The following is a 22632-nucleotide window of genomic DNA, read 5'->3' as shown; positions in this document are numbered from 1 at the left end:
TAAAAATATTCCTGCCACACACACACACACAGAAATTATTTACAATACTGTAGTCAGGACTTCGAATTCCGTTGAAAACGGATTTTAAACGTAAAATATTTTTTAAAAATGTACCATGAAAAATCATTTTGCATTTGAAAACCATTTAAAATACCATTTATCTATTTTACGTTTAAAACGGATTCGAAATACTGATTTAGCATTTTGCATTTTAAATACAGTTTTTAAAAATATTTTACAATTGGTATTTTAAATGGAATTTGAAAGGCATTTTATCCTGGTAATTATATTATACAATTAGAAATTTTAATATAATATATAATATATAATAAAATGCTTCATTTATCAATTGTAATGTAATTTTTTTTATAAACTGCCAAAAAAAAATTTGCCCCGGGTGAGGATCGAACTCACGACCTTAAGATTATGAGACTTACGCGCTGCCTACTGCGCTACCGAGGCTCTTGTGGTGTTACTTATTATATATCTTAATATTTGTTAGAGTCATATATGCAATAGAGTAGAAATTTAAGTTTAGGTTAGATTAAGTATATACACCACATGGGTATCGGCAGCTGGATTTTTTATTGTGAGTTTATCCTGATCACTTATTATCATTAATACGCTCTGTCCGAATTAATTAATGGTGAAAGATTAGTTTAATGGTGAAACATGTGTCAAACGAAAGATTTAAATCTGGTTCCCGATCGTATATATTTTATTAGGAATTTTAAAGGAAAAAATATTCCATCGTGATAAATTCCATTTGGATACTCAAGTATCCAAAATCTAAACAAAGTAATGCATTGTGATGTTGCTGCTTCTTTTAGAGAATGGAAATTATATATAATAATAAGTTAAATATCATTGAATTTAATATCTATAGCACATATGATGATATTCTTTACTACACATGGTGAATCATTCGTGTTCCGAGTTAATTTTCATCATTTTTATAAGTATATATGGGTTATTAAATAAATCTTACATATATTTTTAGAATTTATAAAAAGATGTATATTTAAAAAAAAGAAATAAAGATCATTATTTAACCAAATGTTTTAAGGAAAAGGAACGAATGATTGAATTATGTATATTAAGTGTTAATGGTAATGCTTTCTTCTAATAAAAACAAAAATTTAGAAAGAAGAAAGGAAAACATGTTATGCCCGGAAACATGGAATTTCGAACCACTACCACATTACACTGCCATATTACATCTGGATGTAATGAAGAATGCAAATGCAATTGCATTAGTGAAGAGTCATTACTTTAATCATTCAGTAAGCTAATAACTTCTTTCAAAATTCAGCAAGTTTTCAAAATAATATCTTGACAATTTTTGTTTTTTGTGTTTCAGATATCCGTGGTACTACCTAATACAGTTACCGTTCCTCAAAATTTACACAATTGTCTATCAAAGGATACAGATTATTATCGAATAAATAAGCTGCATGTCAGTGATCTCTTAAACATAGAGTTTATCGAAGCTTTTGTTAAAAAAGGTAAGTCTATTATTGATTTCCTTTATCTATAAAGTATATTTGAGATTATACACACACACACACACACAAAATCACACATATACAGGGTGTATCTGAAATAATGTCCACTAATCATATAATGCTATTCCTAATGAAAAAAACTGAATCGAAAAGTCTTCTAACTATTTTTTAATTTTTGCAATATTTTTTTTAGTTACTACTGAACAAAATGTCTAAAATCAATGTATAAGACAACTTTGAAAATCTTTCTTTAACAATAGGATTAGAAATATGATATAAAGCTCACCAAATAAATTAACAATAAATATGTTGATGTGAAAAGGTAACATCGATATCTCTCTTTGTATTCACTTTGTTAAGCTTATTGCAACTAAAATTTTTTGAACATGTACTGTTTGTATATTCAGTAAAATATAACAGATGATATTTGAAGATTTCAATAGTGACAATGATAGTTTTAATGATGATTTGACAATTGAATGATTTACTTATATTTAATTGACATCATAGATTTATTCTAAACATATATTTTTAAACACTGAAGAGGATATATCAATATTAGGATTGAAACGTCTGTACCATTTTTAATGTATACATTGGATTACACATGAAGAACTGGTATCAGCTCAATTGGCATTTCCTTTTTACATCAATGTATTTATTGTTAATCTTTCTTTAAGAAATATCTTCAAAATGTTTTACAAAGAACACTGAAAGATATCTTAAAATTGTCTTATATATTGATTTCATCCGTTTATTCAACAACCTTTAGAAATTAATATCTCGTTAACTATTGCGAAAATTGCAAAATGACAGAGGACTTTCCGACTTAGCTTTTTATTAGAAATAGCACTGTATAGTAGGCGTTATGTCAGATACATCTTGCATATACAATACATATGCGCGCGCGCGCGCGCGTGTGTGTGTGTGTGTGTGTGTTGCTGTGTGTCTATACATTATTTGTATAGTACTAACTGTGAAATAAGATGCATATTTGCAAGAAAGAAAATTTTTTTAAGTTATCTCCCATCACACAGAAAACACGAGGTAGAAAAAATACTTTTACACTTTACTTTTACACTTTAATCTCCTTTAGACTCTGTGTATAGCCAATCACAGAAAGGTTGCAACACTTTTTTTTCAATGGGTTTCGGAATGCAACTTGCTTACCAAGCGATTGGTTCTTATTCATGGATCCACAAAAAAATCAATCACTCGGTGAAACTGCATTTCGAAACCCATCGAAAAAAAATGTTGCAATCTTTCTGTGACCGGCTGTGTATTGTAATGCATATCAAATTCAAAGACATTTTCATGAAGATTATTCTATCGATATTACCTGAGATCTGATCTACGTAATAATAATGTATATGTTGGAAAAATAGACAAAATATTGAAAAATATTAATTGTTTGATATGAATTTCTTAAACATGAATATAATAAAAAATAACTAATTAAAGTATTGAAATTGCATAAAAAATAATTTTTAAACTGGATAGTTTCAAGCTTCGGCTTCTATTGTACATCTATAAAAATTGGTCGGCAATGAATGTGTTAATATTAATTTAATAGAAACATAATTACATGTTATACAAGTTACATACAGATTACATATTACATATACATGTACGATGCACAGGATGTTCCAAAAAGATTGGGACACCTGAATAATTTGGAAAATATAAGTTTCACAAAAAAAATGTTTTAAATCAAAGTTGTAGGGTTCAAAAAGATCTATTTACTGATCTTATCAGTTTGACCTTGGATGGCGTTGCAAGATCAGATCAGAGTCATATCGATTTTTTTAAGTGGAACATCCTATACTTTTGATTACAGAATTTAATATAATGGTATCGAGAGCTTTCTAAAATACTATAAGAAAATATTTTTTTTATTGAGTACTTTTGAGTTACAAGGCTTGAAAGTTAAGATACCGCTGGTATTTATATTACGCAAGGTGTTCGACCGACGGCTAAAATTTCTTAAATGTTCAGAATCTTGTCCTGGATAACATTCGTTAAGATCAAGGTCTTTGGAGATTCTTCTTTTGGAGGTCTGGTTTCTTTTTTATTTTAATTTTTATATAAAAATGACTTTTGAAGTGCAAAATTTTAGCCGTCGATGGGACACCTTGAGTAATGCCTTCAGTAAACTTTAAGCTTTAAACTTTCAAGCATCATAACTCAAAAAGTACTTAATGAAAAAATATTTTCTTATAGCATTATAGAAAGCTCTTGACATTAGCTATTAGATTCTATTATTAAAAGTAGAGTGGAATTAAAAGTAGAGTGTATTATTTAAAAAAAATCGATGTAATCTTATTCTGATCTTGGCGACGCCTCCCAAGATCAAATTGATAAGATCAGTAAATATATTTTTGAACCTTACAACATTTGTCTGAAATACTTTTCTGTAAAACTTATATTTTCCGAGATATTTAGGCTTTTTCGTATATTACAAACGAGCGGAACATAGGCTGTGTTCAGCAGAACGTTTATTTTGCAACCGTTTTCTTCGCATTGATTGGTTGGCTTTTAGATCAAGAGAAATGGTCCTATTTCAGAGAATCATAAAACGAATTGCAAAACTTCTGCTGAACACAAGCATTGTTACTAAAATCAGAATGTACTTATGTTTATATTGTATAGTATAATATATTTTACAAATTAGATTTGAAGATTAAGAAATTTCTGTGTGTACGTTTAAAGAACAATGTATTTATGTACAAACAACAATATATTTATGTACAAAAAAAGATAAAAAACCAGGGTTTTCCAAATTTTTTGAACGTTTATGAATTACAATTCACTTTTTAGAATAGTAAACTCTACGATCTATCTAGCTTTAATGAATATAAAAAATCGAGGGGAGGGGGAATGGAGTGGAAATTGATTTATACTTAATTTTAATTTTGATCTTTTTTAATTTATTATTAAATACACTTTTATTAATATCCATAGTCTCTGTCTGAGTTCTTGGATTTAAGAATATGTAGCCAATTAACATGTAGTTTTTACTGAAAAATAGCTAGTTGATTGGTTACACATTTCTCGATAGGAATTCGGACAGAGTTTTAGCACCGTGGATATAGGGCTTTATGGGATTCTTATTAAAATTTAACTGATTAAGGCTGGGTTATTCCACTTTTTGATAAACAGCTCACTGTCTTACTCTCTTATTCTCTTATGTTTTACTCTTTTATTCTTTTGTTTATGCAATAAATAAATATATTATCACATAGTTTATCTAAAGTTGGAACAACTAGCCCTAAGAATAATTGAGAAATTATAAATATTAGATGTAGTAAAAAGAAATCCATTATTTTTCCAATAGATGGCTTTAGTAATCTGTATCTCATCTACGCGTGATACAGATTACTAAAGCCATCTATTGAAAAAATAATGGATTTCTTTTTACTACACCTAATAATAAAATATGCTGGCACTGACAGCATCACAGCCAATACGGTGGCAAGATTCTAACCCAGCTAGCAATCTAGCAGGAAAACAAACATCGTGTGCCGCAAACTTTAAAAAAGTCAATCGTTATTTGCAACGAGTTGAAAAAATCATTCGTTATTGTGAAAAAAATAACTTCTTTGTAACGCGTTACGTTTTACTCGTTATTTGTTATGTGTTGCTCGTTACTTACTATTTTTTTCAGTGAGTAATATGTAATGGTGACAAATTACTTTTCAAAGTGACTTTTCTAACCTTAGTACAATCTTAGTACTTATTTTGCGTTACCGTCATAAAAAATTGCAACATCGTCATCAAATTGTTTATAAACAGTAATGGCAAAATAATTGAAAAGTAACATTTGCCAACCCTGATATTAACCAAATAATTATATTAATAATCACAAATTTATATCAATTGTATAATGTCAGCGTTCTTCAATTACTTTCAGGCCTCGCGGTCCTTTTTATAAAGACGAAAATTTGTTTAGAATTGATAGTCTTCAATAATATCTCGTTGATATCTATATCTATTAATAACAATAAGAATTTTACGATCTTAAACCATACATGTAAAAACAACCAATAAGAAGTAAATGCTCATATCGGTCGAAGCTGGAGCTTTAAGATCTTACAGTGATTTCGGCTGGGAACACCAATGATCTTGATATGCATATCAAGATCGTTATACTGTTGATTCCTACCATCGCGGCAATGTATGTTTCGTCAAGCGAACACGAGATTCACGAAATGCGAATCTCATTCATCGATCTATAATACTGGTCGCGTGGTATCATAGTTGCAGACGCTCAGTATTTGAAGGGTAGTTTTGTTAAAATGATGCGTTGGTCTGACTGACCCCTTTCAGCCTAGTGATCTTTATTTGGAAGCGTGGTACTGTGATTTCTACAAAAAATTGGAAATTCATCGGCCAGAGGAGGAGGAGGAGAAAGGGTAGTTTCGCTACCCTTATATATATATATATATATACTTTGATAAACTTCAGTGTCCGAAAAATCAAAATAAGCGTTGGTATAAAATAGGATTTCATTCGTTTATAAAATAGGAAGCGTTTGTATTAAAATTTCCACCTCCAGATGGATCAAAGAATGATTTACATAGATTTCGATCTGTTAGTAATATGATAATTGCTCCCGAGTACTGGGAGCAAAAGAAGTAGAATGGCAGTAATTAAAATTGATCAAACTAATAATGGGATTTTATCTATAGATATAATTTTTGATGTATATTTAAAATTGTGGAGATAAAATTAATTGCTCCCATAATAGAAAATATTCCTGCTATATGAAGAGAAAAAATTATAGTTAAGTCAATTGAGAGGCCCCTGTGGAAAATGTTAGATATAAGTGAAGGATAAAGATATTCATCCCGCTCCAGTACCTGAATATTATATATAAAATTTCTAAATAAAAAAGTTAAAGAAGGGGGTATTAGTCAAAATCTTATATTATTTAAACGTGGGTATGCTATGATCAGGTGATCTTAGTATTAAGGGAATTAAGAAATTTCCAAAACCTTCATTTGCCATTTTCGACTGTTTGCATCATTCACGATTTTCGAAAAATCTATCTGATGACCGATTTTCACTTTCTTTTTTGGAGTACAATTGGTTTACCTCGATTATTCCCGATTATGGGAATCAGGATCAACCAATAACGAAAAAAGAAAAACAACGTATATTATGATAATTTATACAAATTTTATTGCGATGGCTTCGTTTTCAAGTAGTATGAATAAATATATAAATAAAATTTACGTAATAAAAACATAAATATTAAATTAATAGATATACTTTAACTTTTAACTTTTACGCATTCGGTATTAGAGATTTATGTTCCTAACCTAAATTCGCTGTAAAGCTGATTCTACAATGAGTAGGTAATCGGAAATCATAAATTGACACTACAAGTTGGATATATTAATTTTCAGCGTCAGACGAAGGTTATGCTTGGCTACGGTTCACTTGATGCTACGAATGCTTCGAAGCATTTTTTGATTGCTCAGGTAAAATTATTTTTTCCGATTGGTCAAGTAAAAGTTTCGAAGAATTTATAACATCAAGTGGATCGCACCTGAAATCAGACACTAGTGACAAAATTAATATCACGTGATATTAATTATCTGGAAGGAATCTATGCTAAGAATGACAAAAAAATTTTGAAATTAAGATCTTTATTATTTCTTAGTATACAATATGGCGCTCCAGAGCTGTCATATTGTGACAACATTTGCTTCCTATAAAAGCTGTACAATTTGTACTTACGAAATAGTAATCCACAGACTATATAGTAGTTTGCATGAAGAAACAGCGTGGAGTTCTTAAAATTGGACGTCTAATTAAAACAATTGTTATACGAAAATTCATATGTATGTGTGAGTGAGATATTGATGTTGTGATGTGTCAATGACACGTAAATCTGTGTGTAAATGCTATTTTCCTAATTGTGACAAAGTTCTGAGAATTTTTTCATAATTTTTTAATACTGTATTTTTTCATGTTGCCAATAAAAATAGTTGCCAATAAGAAAATGCTGTACTAAACAGTTGATAAAAAAATTCTTAAAAAATTCTTAGAGTTCTATGAGAAGAAATTAAACATTTTATATCTTTCGCTGTTTTTCTGTAAAGTTAGTTAGTAGTATTCGAATAAGAAATTATTGAAAACTAATATTTAGCGATTTTTAGTAAATATCTTGTTAACATTTGCGAAAATTGCAAAATTGGTAGAGGATTTTTTGATTCAGTTTAATCTGCTCTACCTGCCGACGAGCGTTGTCAGAATTATTAAATACTCGGTATAGTATGTAGTAGAGATCGGAATACCCGAATATTCGGGTACCCGCCCGCTCGCTCCGTTACCCACACGGATCTGGACCGGTTCCGCGGGTATCCGGCAAATTAGAGTACTCGCAGAATCGTATACGATATGGGTACCCGAGGAATCGTACGTGATACGAGTACCTGCCTCAATGCAGGTATCCGCTATATGCTATAGATAATATTTGTGCGTAACTTTGTTAATTTTAAAGATTTGTGTTTTAGAACCATTTGTAGTGATTCTCGTTTCGTTTGTAATTAATTAGTTTAAATTATGTTGTAACTTTTAAAATATTCAATTACAAATGAAAGGAAAATCTCTATAATTACAATTTTGAATCAAGATATGTTAATAATTTTTCTTTATCTTAAAGTCGGGGAATCATTCTTTTAAAAATCTCTATTTTATTATGAGTTGAACTACAAACAATTACGAACGAAATACTATATATTATATTTATTTTATTGAAAACTTTATTTGTTGAACAACAAAAAAAAATCCAATTAATCAGGGCGAATAAGAGTCAGCGTGATAGTTATATCAAACCATGTAATCTTAGAACCAATCAATGTAATCTTAGAACTTTATTCCAAAAAATATCTCGTACATTTCAATTCACTTTGGAACCATCCTCAGGAATACAATCTCAAAATATAACTCGTTTTATGTCCAAGGGAAAAAATTACCATCATATTTACAGATTTGATGTTGTAAAATCTAATCGAAATATTGCAACCAAAAATTGCAATATAAATATTTCATACCAATACATCAAACAAGTTAGAATTAAAAACTGGTGATTCAAAACATAAAAAAAATTCGTTTCAAACATTGAATCAAAATTATACTTGAATAATTAATTGATAACCTCTAGAGAATATCATGTTTAAACGCATATTAATCGCAGCTCGACAGAAACAAAACTAATACATTTTATCTAATAAGTAAGACGTGTCAGGTCAACAAGGAAAATAAAAAGGACAACATCAATACATAAACAATAATTGTATAAAAACCGTCAAAATACAATTATTTAATGTCTTTTAATAATTGTATGTATGTGTTTACACCCTCTGTATCTGAGCGTAAATTAAGATTATTTTGTTGCATGAGTATATGAAGGCACTCAGATATTAACCGTTTATTAAGAAAACTTTGCGTCAACGTCATTTTTCATCATTTTTTGATTTTATATGATTTATATTTGATATTATTACTGTTAACTTGATAAAACATTAGATCAAACATCACAAAAATGTCATCAACAATAAGATAAGAATTAAATTCACTTAACATTGTATTAATAATAATTTAGTATCACGACATTCATATTGTATATCTAATCGTAAGATTAATTTATCTCACTTTAAGTCTGTACATAAATTTAATTATTTTGAACAACAATTCACACGAAGAATGTTAAAGATAGAATTAAATAATGCGTATAGGTCTATTGATTATGCTCGACGTCTAGATTTTTTATATTCGTAGATAAATTCTTAAATAAAGCATTTGCAATTTGTTCTTTGAAAGAAAAGAAGTCACATTTAAATGTAATTTAAAAAAGAGATTTGTAATTATGGAAAATAAGTTAGATTAAAGAAAAAACAGAATAAGAAGTTTCTTAATAACATTGTTCCTATCAAATATTATTTTGATGCTGGACGCGATGTTCAAACAATGATGCAAGGTATCCCAATCAGCAGACAATGTTTTTGAAAATGTTTTTAAAAATATTGTATTTAAAAAACATTTTTAAAAACGTTAAAAATAATGAGTTTAGTCTCCCCCTTTTTTTATTATAAAAAAAAACATTTATTGTAACAAAAGAAATTGGAAAGGACAAGAGTACTAGGAATCAGGCGCAGAAGACGTCGTGTAAATAATACACCTATAAGGCGTAAAACTTCTTTATTCTACTAAACGCGTTTACATGTTTCGGCTCACTTTTGAGTCCTCCTTAGAGATAACACAAACTAACATAAATAAACTGAATAAAAATTATCCTGTCATTGTGAATTCCCCTACCTCGAGAATTTAAATGCCAATTGGAAAAAAAGGATTTGATGAGGAGGATTATAACGGGCTTACGCGCTTTATTGGTTAGTTGGAAAGAAGAAAAGTATATATCTAATTCCACATATAGAAGTTTGTTATGATGGTATACTTCCAAGGGCTTACGTCTTCCGAAGTTACATAGATATTTGAACTTTTAGTCACAGCACCCGATTTCTCAAAAAATAGGGATACGATCACAGCATTAGTTCATAGGGTGATTTTGCTTTCGAATCCTAAATTTTGATAATTTGTGTTTCATAATTAAGGTATTGTTAGAGAAATGATTATCCATTGAACTTTATATTTTGAGAATATTAGCAACCGGTTGAAGAACATTATTATAGCTAGTAATAGGAAGAGTGTTGTTAATGATAATAGCATTGATGTAGTACAGCTTTCGTAGTTCACTGTTCCTTTCGTTCATGATATTACTGAAAAGTTTGGTAGATTGAATAGCGATCATATGAGAGTATCGTTTTATAATATCAATAAATTATGAGAATTCATTAGGATGTATAAGTGATAGTGACTTCTTACCGCGTGACAAGAAGTCGAATGTTGCTTATAAGATTTCGTGTAAGAATTGCGACGCGAGTTATGTGGGACAGACGTGCAGACAACTGAGGTCAAGAATCATGAAGCATAAGAACTACATCCAATGGAACACATCTACTCGTAATGTCATAACGGCAGCATCAGTTACAAGAAGGCCATAATTTCAATTGGGACAACGTTACAGTCCTGGACGAGGAGCTTCACTATAGGAAGAGATTGATTGCGGAGATGATGTTCATCAGGAGACAGACGCATAGACTCAAGCTGCAGATATGGAGGGGCTTCCCAAGGTCTACCTCTCGATCATAGACAAGCTATAAGGCTTAAGTTGTTGTCACGTCTAGTCAGTCAGCGTCGTACGCAGTAATGAATCTTTCTAACGTGTCGATCGATTACTTTCCAACTTTCTTGTTCTTGGAATTGATTAGCGTTTTAATGTTAAATTTTTCCATTTGTAATCTCGAATAATACTAGCTAAAATTAAAAGTGACTCATTGTGTCTGATATTGATTAGCCAACATATCAAGAACCGGTTTTTGAATTATTCATAGTAATGTTTGCGATATATTAGGTGTATAACTTTGCTTCCGCCGTTTTCCTATAGATGGCTTTAGAAGTAAGTGGTGGTCGAAATAAATAGATCATAGACGTCATACAATAAACTTGGGCATCTGTCAACATAACCCCATAGAAACATTAGTCGATTCGTGTCTGCATCATAAAGTTATTCTCGATTGAAAATGTTAATTTACATACTTGGAAACGTTGAAATGGGAAGTCCTATCCTACCCGCCGTATTCTCCAGACGTTGCTCCCTCTGACTATCACTTGTTTCGATCAATGGCACACGGCCTGGCTGACCAGCACTTCTGGTCTTATAAAAAAGTAAAAAATTGGATCGATTCGTGGATCGCCTCAAAAGATGACCAGTTTTTTCGACGCGGGATTCGTACGTTGCCCGAAAGATGGGAGAAAGTAGTGGCTAGCGATGGACAATATAATACTTTGAATCATAAATGTATAACCAGTTTTTTACAATAAAGCCTCGAATTTCGGAAAAAAACGGCGGAAGCAAAGTTGTACACCTAATAGTTTGTGATTTGTGATCACGGTGAGTGTCCTTATTTTCGGGATAATTAATTATAATCTTAAAGTTTTTTAATAAATTAATTTTTCATATTCTCTATTTCGATATTTCCTTATTTTCGTTTATTTTTCTTTTTCTTTTATTGTTTTTGGATTTAATTCTGACATTTAAATTCTCGAGGTAGGGAACTCACCTGATGGGATAATTTTTATTCACAATTTATTTATGTTATTTAGTTTGTGTTATCTCTGAGGAGGGCTTAAAAGTGAGCCGAAACATGAAAGCGCGTTTAGTAGAATAAACAGGTTTTACACCTTATAGGTGTATTATTTACGCGACGTCTTCTGCGCCTGACTCCTAATGTCCTTTCCAATTTCTTTGGATTTGTAAGGAGTCTTTGTTAATTTGATTTGTTATATGAATTTATTGTATGTTTGAAGAAACATTTTTTTAACGTTTACCGAGAGCGTACGCTTTACCTAAAATTGGATTACCCATTCAGATTAATAATATAAAGATAGTCCTCTTTATGCAACTTTCATTCATGATGTCATCTCAAAAAAATGTACCAAAATCGTTTTATAATATTGACAATAGTTTTCAATTGGTAGAAAAACTTAAAGGGACACATTTTAAAACTGAATATGTCTTAATTTCATTGGATGTTGTGTCCTTGTTCATTAATATCTATTGATTTGGCTATAGAGAGTATAGATAAGAGATGGAATTTTTTGATGGATAAGGTCAAGATCTCGAAAGATGAATTTATGTTGGGAGTACGGATGGTACTTAATTCAACTTATTTTAGCTTTGATGGGCAGTTTTATAAAATTTTGGTAAAGTTTTATAAAAAAAAACCCCTATGGATATATATTCGCCTCTCTCTCCAATTGTTGCTGATTTAGTTATGAAAGATTTGGAAACCAGGGCTTTAGAGACTTTGAGTTTTCAACCCTTGTTTTATTTTCGTGAACGATATTGTTATGGCAGTTCCAAAAAATCTTGTTGATTTTACACTTGAGATTTTTAATTCATTACATGACAGATTAAAATTTACTTTAGAATTTGGTGACAAAATAAATTTTTTGGATATTACTATTATTAATAAAAACAATCTAATTGAGTTTGACTGATATCATAAGCCTGCGTATTCGGGAAGATATCTTAATTTCTTATCGTCACATTCACTCGCACAAAAAAAAGGCATAATAATAGGCATAAGATGAGATTTTTATTATCGGACCCTAAATATCACCAAAAAAATTTCGAACACATTATCAGTAATTTACTAAAAAATAATAATCCGATTGATTTAATTTTTAATATTATCAATGCACGTTAAAAAATTCTTATTCATAAAGGTACGAAACAAAAAGAATCAAAAGAGGAAATCAAGAGGGATTTCTTGATATATCTGGTTTCTACTACCTTATATTCCAACAATTTCAGAGGAATTCAATAGAATTAGTATAATCTTTAACACTAAATTTATTTTTACTAGTTCAAATAAATTAAACAATTTGATTAACGGATATAAAGACATTCTCCCAAGAGAAAAGAGAAAAAATGTTGCGTATAATATCTCACGTAAATCCTGCGATGCCTCATATGTTGAACAGACAGAAAGAAAACTTAAAACTGATTGTCTGAGCATCGGAATCATATTAACCGGAATAGTAACAACCAATTGGTGATCACAGAACACTGGATTGAATATGGGCATGACTTCGATTGAGAGAATGTGATATTGGATGAAGAACATTTTCTTAATAAACGATTAATATCTGTGTACCTTCATATACTCATGCAACAAAATAGTCTTAATTTACACTCAAATACAGAGGATACATCACACTTACATACAATTATTAAAAGACAATAAATAGTTTTATTTTAATGGTTTTTATACAATTACTGTTTATGTATTGACGTTGTCCTTTTTTCCTTTTTATTTTCCTTGTTGACCTGACACGTTTTACTTATTAAATAAAATGTATTAGTCTTGTTTCTGTCGAGCTGCGATTAATATGCGATTAATATTTAAACATGATATTCTCTAGAGGTTAATTAATTGTTAAATTAATTGTTCAAGTATAATTTTGATCCAATGTTTGAAACGAATTTTTTTTATGTTTGGGGTGAATCATCAGTTTTTAATTTTAATTTGTAACTTGTTTGATGTATTGGTATGAAATATTTATATTATAATTTTTTTACATTAATATTTCGATTAGATTTTACAACATAAAATCTGTAAATATGATGGTAATTTTTTTAGTTATATTTGAGATTGTATTGCTGAGGATAGTTCCAAAGTGAACCGAAACGTACGAGATATTTGAAATAAAGTTCTAAGACTACATTTGCGTATTAACTACTACGTTGACTTGGCGATCAGCGAGAATCATGTCGTGATCGACTTTTTTAACGATTTCCCCAGTAACCACGTCTGCCGGACAGCCTGGGCGCTCCTCATCAAAAACTGACGAACGACCACGTTTGAAGTCATTGAACCAATATCTGACGGTTGTCATAGATGATGAAGAGTTCTTATAGACGGCATCCAACTTCGTTTTTATTTCTTCGCACGGTTTTCCACCCAAAAATAAGAAATGAATCGCGGATCGATATTGCTCTTTTTCCATTGTATCGGAAAACATCAAATACGCTCACTACGAATTGCTGTCAAATCAAGACTATTGCATGAATCACTCTGAAATTTTATATGGCGTTGTCTGAAAGATGGTAGTACACGATGGTAATGCGAACTTGCATCAGCAACATCGCCTGTCTTGAAACAGTTATTGATTTGCTCTCGTATATATACAGGATGAATTAAAGTTATTGAATCAGCTTTTTACTCTATGACTTTTTACCTATAAATTATCGACTTCTATCTAATTGGATTATAACGTGTGCAGTCGATAATTTTCTCATAGGATAAAAAGGTTCAATAATTGATTTATCCTGTATATATCTATATACATATATATCTATTAGGTGTACAAAAAAGTTCTGAGCTTTTTTTTGTAAAATTCAATCAAAACATCGTATGTAATCGTACGGAAATGGCTTGCTGCGTAACGCCAAGCTGTTCTGCAAGCTCTTTTTCAGTTTGCGCAGAGTTTATATCCAGCAGTGCTTGCAATTCGTCCGTTTCAATATTTTCAGGGCGTCCAGCACGCGATTCATCTTTAAGACTGAAATCTCCTTGGCGAAACTTTTGATACCGTCTTTTACATGTAGCATGACTTACAGCGTTCTCTCCATATGCAGCACAAATCATTGCAGTGGCTTCAGCAGCATTTTTCTTCAGAAACGCGAAGTGGATGGAAAATCCAGAACTTTTTTGTACACCTAATATATATTCTATACATACATTAGACTGACAAGAGAAAAAAATTTTTTTTTAATCTGCCTTTCAGTTGAAAAGCTTCTATTTCATTCCAAAAGAACACCTAAATTTTTATCAAAAAATATTAAAATTTAGAGATCGCTGGTGAAAGATTTTTAAATCAAAGTTTCGATTTTTTTAAATACATGTTTGATTTAATGCAAAAATGGCTTAATCCGGATTTTAAATGTGGTATTGTATGTTTTTTTGGTGGCTGAACACGATGAAATAATTCATTTTCTTCTACCATGTACGTCTTAAGAAATTCAGCCCGAATAATGTGAAAAAATAACCAAAATTTTGAGTTCAAAGTCGATTTTAGCAAGATTCCAAGCGTTCAAATGAGTCGTTATTCCCCTCAAATTATAGGTCTGTTTACTCAGAACAAAATCCAGTTGGAATTTTGTCGGGATCTCCAAGGCCTTTAAAAGTTGCATTTTATAAAACGTTTTAAAGGATAGAATTTTTTTATAAGTTCTAAAGTATATTGCTTTATGGTTTTGATATCTTCGAATCAAATGTCTCAATTTGACAATAAAAAAACTCTTTATTAGAAAATGAAATGAATATATAATAAAAAATGTACTACATAATATGTAGTTTATCTCAATTAATTAAATTATATTTTTTTATATTATGTATTTTACTTTTTTATATATGTACTTTTTTTATATTATGTAGGTTAAATGAATTATTATATCGTGTTCAGCGACCAAAAAACATACAGTACTATATTCAAAATCCGAATTAAGTTATTTTTGAATCAAATGATTCATGTATTAAAGAAAATCGAAACTTTGATTTAAAAATTGTTGTAAATGAATTAATATATCGTGTTCAATGACCAAAAAAACATACAATACTACATACAAAATCCAGATTAAGTTATTATTTTTGAATCAAATGATTCATGTATTAAGGAAAATCGAAACTTTGATTTAAAAATTGTTCACTAGCTACCTCTAAATCTAAATATTTTTTAAGCTTTTGAGCCCAAGATGCCGATTAAAAAATTTTTTTTTCTTTGTCAATTTAATATACATATACAGGGTGTAACAGAACGATCGTACCAGGCTAATTTTTTGAAAAATACGTATTTTCTTAAAAAATGTTTTAGACAAAAATTTTTCGATTTCAAGGGAGACATAATATGGAATCATTAGTTAGACTTTAGGTGACGTCAAGATCAGGGTAAGGTTACGTTGAATTTTTTAAATGGAATCTCCATTTTTCATTACATATTCTTGCAGTACATCTCGAGAGCTTTCCAAAATAATATAATAATATAATTATTCATTTCCATTGAGTACTTTTCGAGTTATAAGGCTTGCAGATTACAGCACCGCCGGAATTAACATTATCCAACCGATGACATTTTGAATGTAGTTCAGAATCATAACCTGGATAACATTTGTCAAGATCAAAGCCATTGGAGATTGTACCTGTTATTTTCATTTTTACGTAGAAATAAATTTTTAATGTTATCCAGCTCATGATCCTAAACAACATTCAAGAGGTTTAGTTGTCGGTCGAACACCTTGGATAATGCTAATGCCGATGACACTGTAACTTTCAAGCTTTATAACTCGAAATGTATTTAATAAGAAAGAGTTTTATTAGAATGTTTTGAAAAGCTCTCGAAGTAAGCTACAAGAATATGTAATGAAAAATAGGGGTTCCATTAAAAGAATTCAACGTGATCTTGCTCTCACCTTGACAACGTTATCTAAGGTCTAACCAGTGATATCATATTATGTTCCCCTTGAAGTCGAAAAACTTTTATCTGAAACATTTTTTTAAAAAATGCATATTTTTCAAGAAAGCCTGGTACGATCGCTCTGTTACACCTTGTATTGTAATTTTTTTTAAATTCTATTTATAGGGATATTGAAATAAACTGAGTGTGAATCAAATCTTTATTTCGTTCACTCCCAAAACTAAAATATGTTTTTTATTAGAATAGGGTGAGTCGGGTGAAGATGCCATAGTTAATTTTGGATCGCGATATATTTTTAACCGTTATCGATACATAAAAGAATATAAAACCAATGAAAAGTTTTATTAGTTTTATTTATTATGATTTAGTTACATATATGTATCTCATAAGACTTTTATATCACAGTAAAAAAATAAAATCTTTATAAAGTGGTATCCTAACCAACCTATTGGATAAGATGCCACAAGACCTGGGATAAGATGCCTTAACATCGCAACTAAATAAAACATAATATATGATCTGTAAGAATATTTTTATCAATGCTATTCTTCTCAACAATAGAGACTAGCTATTCTAAAAATAAAGAATTATTTTTTCTTAACAATCCTTATAGGTAGTAAATGAAAAATAAAATATAGGTACGCTATTTTTTCAACAGCAATAATAGAGAATTCTTCAAATAAAGTCTCTAAGTATTAAAAGAATGAAAGTTTGCAACTCTTCTCAATAGCAACAATAGAAAATAATTATTTCTTACAAACTAAATAGTCTTTATTTTCTTGACAGTCTTCATGAATCCATTTGTTACAACAATCAGTCTTTACCCAATCACATCTGGGTCCTTCTTTATCATAATAATAAAGCTTACAGATTGCACAATAATCGTCTTTCTAAATCATCATAGCAAATATTCAAAGACAAAATTATTCTTCGTTTTTTAGAGCTATTTTCCTTATTTTTTTGTACATTTTTCTTTCTTTTTGTTATATTCTTCTTTCCTACAGACTTTTTTTCTTTATCTTGTCTTTTCTCACTTCTTTTTTTTATATTTTCAATGTTTTCTTGACATATTAGGAGCATCGCACGTTGTTTTCTTTTAGGTTTTAATTTTGTTTCAGGATTGGTATCTTCAAATTTGATCTTAACAATTGTAGATAAACGATGAATATTTGTCTCAAATTGACTTTGTACTGTTTGAGTGTCATTTTGAATAATTTCTGAATCTTGCGTTGTAATATTGGATAATTGTCCCGAATTATTAACAAAGGTACTCGTAGATGGAATTGACTCGTCAGATGGACGGGCATTTTCTGATATTGCGGAAGCGTATTCGGGTACGGCATTCTCATTAAAGGGATATATTCCACAAAACTTTAAAAGATCCAGAAGATCCATTTTCTATAGTAGTTGCCTTCGTCCAAACTTCATTCAACAGCGTAGCAAATTGATATCTTGTGACTCTTCGGTCTGGATGATTGAAAATCCACGAAGAAATTGCAGTTTTCCAATTTCAATGATTTGAAAAATGATCGGTCCAGAGATTACAAATAATGAGTTGTGTGACTGGGAAGACATAATAAAATAATATCATTCTTTGATGCAAAATCAAGTACACGAATATCCGAATAATGAAAGCTATGGCTATCTAAAATGAGTAATACTTTGTCATTTTCCTTTCTTGGTAAGAAGTTCTTTGAGCCAATCTAAGAAAATATCTGTACATGCATAAGCAGATTTTTGGTTCATATATATATATAAAGGATCCTACTAGCATTCCATCCTTGAATTCAGGTTTTTTGCATGATCCTTACATTATGATGGAATAAATTTCCCCTCTGTATTACAGCAAGCCACAACACTAATTGTTTCTTTTTCTGCAGAAGTGATTTGACTTACTACTTTTGTTCCTTTTATTGCAATAACTTTTTCAGGATCATTCCAGGATTCAGCTGCAGTCCTGTTTCATCACGACATTATAAATTTTGCTGGGTTTAGTAATTAAATTATTAATGATTAAGGTTTCCTTCAATAAATTGTAGTATTTTTTTACTTCTTCTTTACACATACCTAAACCATGGGCAATTGAGACACCTTCAGCTTTACATATCCTTAATACTGGGTGCCTCTTTAAAAATGAATTTATCCAGTCGTAGCCAGCCATTATTGAATTTATGAGGAATGTTGTTGGCTTCCGCAAAAAAATAAACTAACTTACGCAAAGAAGTTCTTATTAAAGGATATCCAACTTTTTCCATATTTTGTATATACTGCACTAAATTCAATTCATAACCTCGCAGACATCCTAGGTCCAAGAGGAATCTTTTCGAAGTTGTCTGTAGCTATTCCTCGTTTGAGTGTACGGTATTGGATAATCTTTTGAGGCCTGCCGTACAGTTTTACAGTCTCTTTTAACCATAAAAAATTTTAAGTTATCTTCCGACCAACTGCCGCGGTCTGTAGTTCAAATACTTTCTTGGCATTATTTAGATTCTTTTCTGAAAAGTAATTAAAAATAATTAATACCTATTAAAAAAAATAAAGACAATTATATAGAATAACATATTCCGCAGCTTAAAAATCAATAAAATTAGGCTTATTCGACGCGTTTTTGTTTTGTAAATCAGAGAATTTGTATTTTAGAACAAAGAATATATTTTTAAACCACTGATTTTGTGTTTATAGCAGAGAATTGTATAATTAGAGCAGAGAAATGTTACCGCATCGCAGTATTTCGTGACTGTGACAGATTTCCTAATCTGAATAGTCATCAACTTTAATGCTTAATATTTTGTTCGGGCAGAGCGACACTTTTTTTGCCGTTCGCTTCATGCAAAAACGTGTCTAGTAAGCCTAATTTTATTGATTTTTAAATTGCTGAACCTATTCTGTATAATTACCAAAATAAAACATCTTTATAATTACCAAATAAAACACCTTTATATTAAAATGCCCCTTGTCATCTTACACCGACAAAAAAGTAGCATCTTACTCCAACACGACTAGAAAAAATATTATCAGAAATTTCTATATCAAACATGTGCTATCAAAAATCATTTAAGAAGTTAGAAAATTCATTTGATACTAAACTTCAATGTAATCTACTGCGTATTTGTGAAATAAAATCCACAAAGGATTAATGTGAATTCTAAATATCGTGTAAAATGTGATCAAAACAGTATTTTTTCAACTTACCTTGATAAATTCACAATCTTCAAAAATAATTGACCGTTAGTAGTTATAGCTTAGATAGCGTTAGTGACGCGCTCAGTTTGTTTATTTGTAAATCAACAATGATATGACACTGAGTGTTGGCTTACAAATAAATAAACTGAGCGCGTCACTAACGCTAAATCTAAGGATAAACATGGAAATTATTAACAAGTGGCATTTTACCCGACATGGTATCTTCATCTGACTTACCCTATGTGTAAATGAACGAAAAAAAATCAGGATTGTGCCGTAGATTTTAAGATTACGTCTACACGGATTATTTACGAAATCTACGTGATGTTTACATTTTTTTGTTAGATAATGTAGACTATGTAAACTATAAAAATCTATAGTGTACATAATACAAACTATAGATTTTCAGTACTCACAGTGGATAACGGAACGCATCTCATGTAGGCTATTGTAAATTGTGTATCATCAATATCAGAGAGAAATCTGAGAGTGGAAAAAATAGTCTATGAAATGTCCAAAATACAGGAATTGGTTAAAGATACTACATTTTCAGGATATTCCTGTGATGTATTATGAACATTTTGACTTTCGACTGTGAGTACACAAGGATTAAATTAAGCAAAGTATAAAAACTCTTACTTTTTATATTATATATTTTACATATATTTTACATATATATACAATATGTATATGTACAATATGTATATGTATATGTAAACACTGTATACAATTCTATTTTCTAGGCACATTACAATATCAATTTCTGAGATCCGGACAACTTTAAATTGCTACAACTTCGTTGAAAATCAATGCTGTTTATCAAATGTTTTTCTCAGATAGAAAAACTAAAAAAGCCTCACTGTAAGATAGTATAAAGTAAAAATAAATATTTGTTTACAAGCCCAAAGTGTATGCAATGTTAAGGCCTTAAGGCCGTAGCACAGACTTTTGCATAACGCATAAGGCATAAAGCATAAAAGAATCCAGTCATGGTCATTCTATAATAAATCACGAAATAGCCATAGAGTTCTTCATTCAATACTCTGATTGGTTCTCTTATATCTTATGTGTTATATATAGCGTTATGCAAAAGTCTATGCTGTGGCTTTTTTTTAATCCTTTAGATCACAGAATATGCATTATATGTATATATACATATATTGTATATTAATATTTTATTCAACATGGAATATGTATCGATAAAATTAACATAAACGTAAATTAAATAAAAAACAAATTTTTTAAACAAATTATCTGATATCCAACTAATTCTCTAGCTAGAATATGCATTAATAAAATTAACACGAACATAAATTAAATATAAAAAAAATTAAACATAAAACAAAGTTTATAAGTTGTCTGATTTCAAATTAATTTTTTAGCTATTAATTTTTTCAGTATGCACATTCTTTAATATTTTTAGTCATGTTTATATGATATAGATAACCATAAAAAACATTTATCAAATTATATAGATAAAACTAATAATCATCAGAAATATTTGAATCAAGAATTTTATGCGTGAAATATGTAATATATGCAGCTTTTTAGATCGCTCAAACTCTAAACGATTGCGTATGGGTGAATGCACGAAAGACTAATTTGAAAATAATCTTTCAATTTGTGCTGATGATGCAGGTATTTGTTGCAATCTTAATGCCAAGGAAGATAAATTTGAATGATATACTTTTACCATATCCCAAAATAGTATTGGATCTTCAATGTGGTTTTTGAACAAAGTTTGAAAGATTTCTACTTTTTCTTGAAATGCGTAAAAATCAGCTATTCCTTTTGTATTAAGAGTATCTAATAAAAAAGTATGTATATTCTGTATTTACTCAGTTAATAATGTTTCATTTGTATTATCATATTTAGGATGCAAATAATATGCAACAAGTGCATAAATATTAAATGCCATTTTTTTTCGACGTTCTAACACAGGTTGAAAATCCCAGAATTTCTATGGAAGACAAATAGTTAACCAAAGAGAAGTGTGTTACTTCTGCAAGTGTTGAGTTATATTTTTGTGCAAAATTTATTAAACATTTATTTATTACATATTGGTTCAAAAAGCTCAATATTATCTTTTACTGAATCTATAAATTCGTCATCAAATATTAATGCTTTGACTATTGTTTTTAGTGTTTTAAATTAACTACTAACGAAACGAGAATCACTACAAATGTTCTAAAACACAAATCTTTAAGATTAATAAAGTTATGCACAAATATGATCTGTAACATATAACGAATACTCGTACACGGTTCCACGGGTATCTGTATTACGCATGATTCCTCGGATACCTGTATCGTACACAGTTCTGCGGGTATCTGACTTAGCGAATACCTGCGGTCCAAATCCGTATGCCGGAGTAATGAGTCTGTGGGCGGGTATCTGAATTTTATGTTATCCGTGCATCTTTTCTGAGCTCTAATGTATAGTCAGGACCTAAAAGGTTGCAACACTTTTTAAAAATAGGTTTCAGAATGCAGCCTACTCATCAAATGGTTGGTTTTTATTTGTCGATCCATGAAGAACCAATCGCTCGGTGAACAAGTTGCATTCCGAAACCCAACAAAAAAATGTTGCAATCTTTTAAGCTCTGACTATACATATATACTATATTTTTAGTCATTTGAATTGTGCGCCGAAATTTTTCCGAACTTTTAAAATGAAATAGAATTAGTAATATCGCAATTAAAAGACTCCGCATTAAAAGACTGCCTTATATGGAATTCTACACATTCAAAATTCACAAAAAATTCTGATGTGTGGACTACTCCACACACACACACACACACACACCAAAAGTCGCCGCCCGTTGTGAACGCAGCTA

At 30.1% G+C, this 22632-nt stretch overlaps 1 protein-coding gene, 1 long non-coding RNA gene and 1 other non-coding gene across 6 annotated transcripts in view; 1 reads left to right on the top strand and 2 right to left on the bottom strand.

The window, feature by feature from the left end:
- Nucleotides 1-389: 389 nt before the first annotated feature.
- On the bottom strand, nt 390-462 carry TRNAM-CAU (transfer RNA methionine (anticodon CAU)). The gene has a single exon. It is a non-coding gene; the product is annotated as a tRNA-Met (tRNA).
- LOC105147119 (ribonuclease P protein subunit p40) overlaps nt 442-22632 on the top strand; it is a 52853-nt gene continuing 30662 nt past the window's right edge. For 2 of the 4 annotated variants that reach the window (XM_087403299.1, XM_087403298.1), the window contains exons 1-3: nt 838-856; nt 1144-1283; nt 1361-1505. In XM_087403299.1, the coding sequence (XP_087259425.1) occupies nt 1161-1283; nt 1361-1505 (268 nt within the window). In that variant the 5' untranslated portion in view covers nt 838-856; nt 1144-1160. The other 2 variants (XM_011057904.2, XM_011057906.2) reach the window with 2 other exon arrangements.
- Nucleotides 4947-13935, bottom strand: LOC147910706 (uncharacterized). The gene is made up of 2 exons (XR_015544216.1): nt 10398-13935; nt 4947-10291 (listed from the first exon to the last, which is right to left on the bottom strand). It is a non-coding gene; the product is annotated as an uncharacterized LOC147910706 (long non-coding RNA).

This window comes from Acromyrmex echinatior, chromosome 2, assembly GCF_024713525.1.
Source record: "Acromyrmex echinatior isolate Ae372 chromosome 2, ASM2471352v2, whole genome shotgun sequence".
NCBI lineage: Eukaryota > Metazoa > Arthropoda > Insecta > Hymenoptera > Formicidae > Acromyrmex > Acromyrmex echinatior.
Note: the sequence above shows the minus strand (reverse complement) of the source record. Positions and strands in the feature narration are given on the sequence as shown.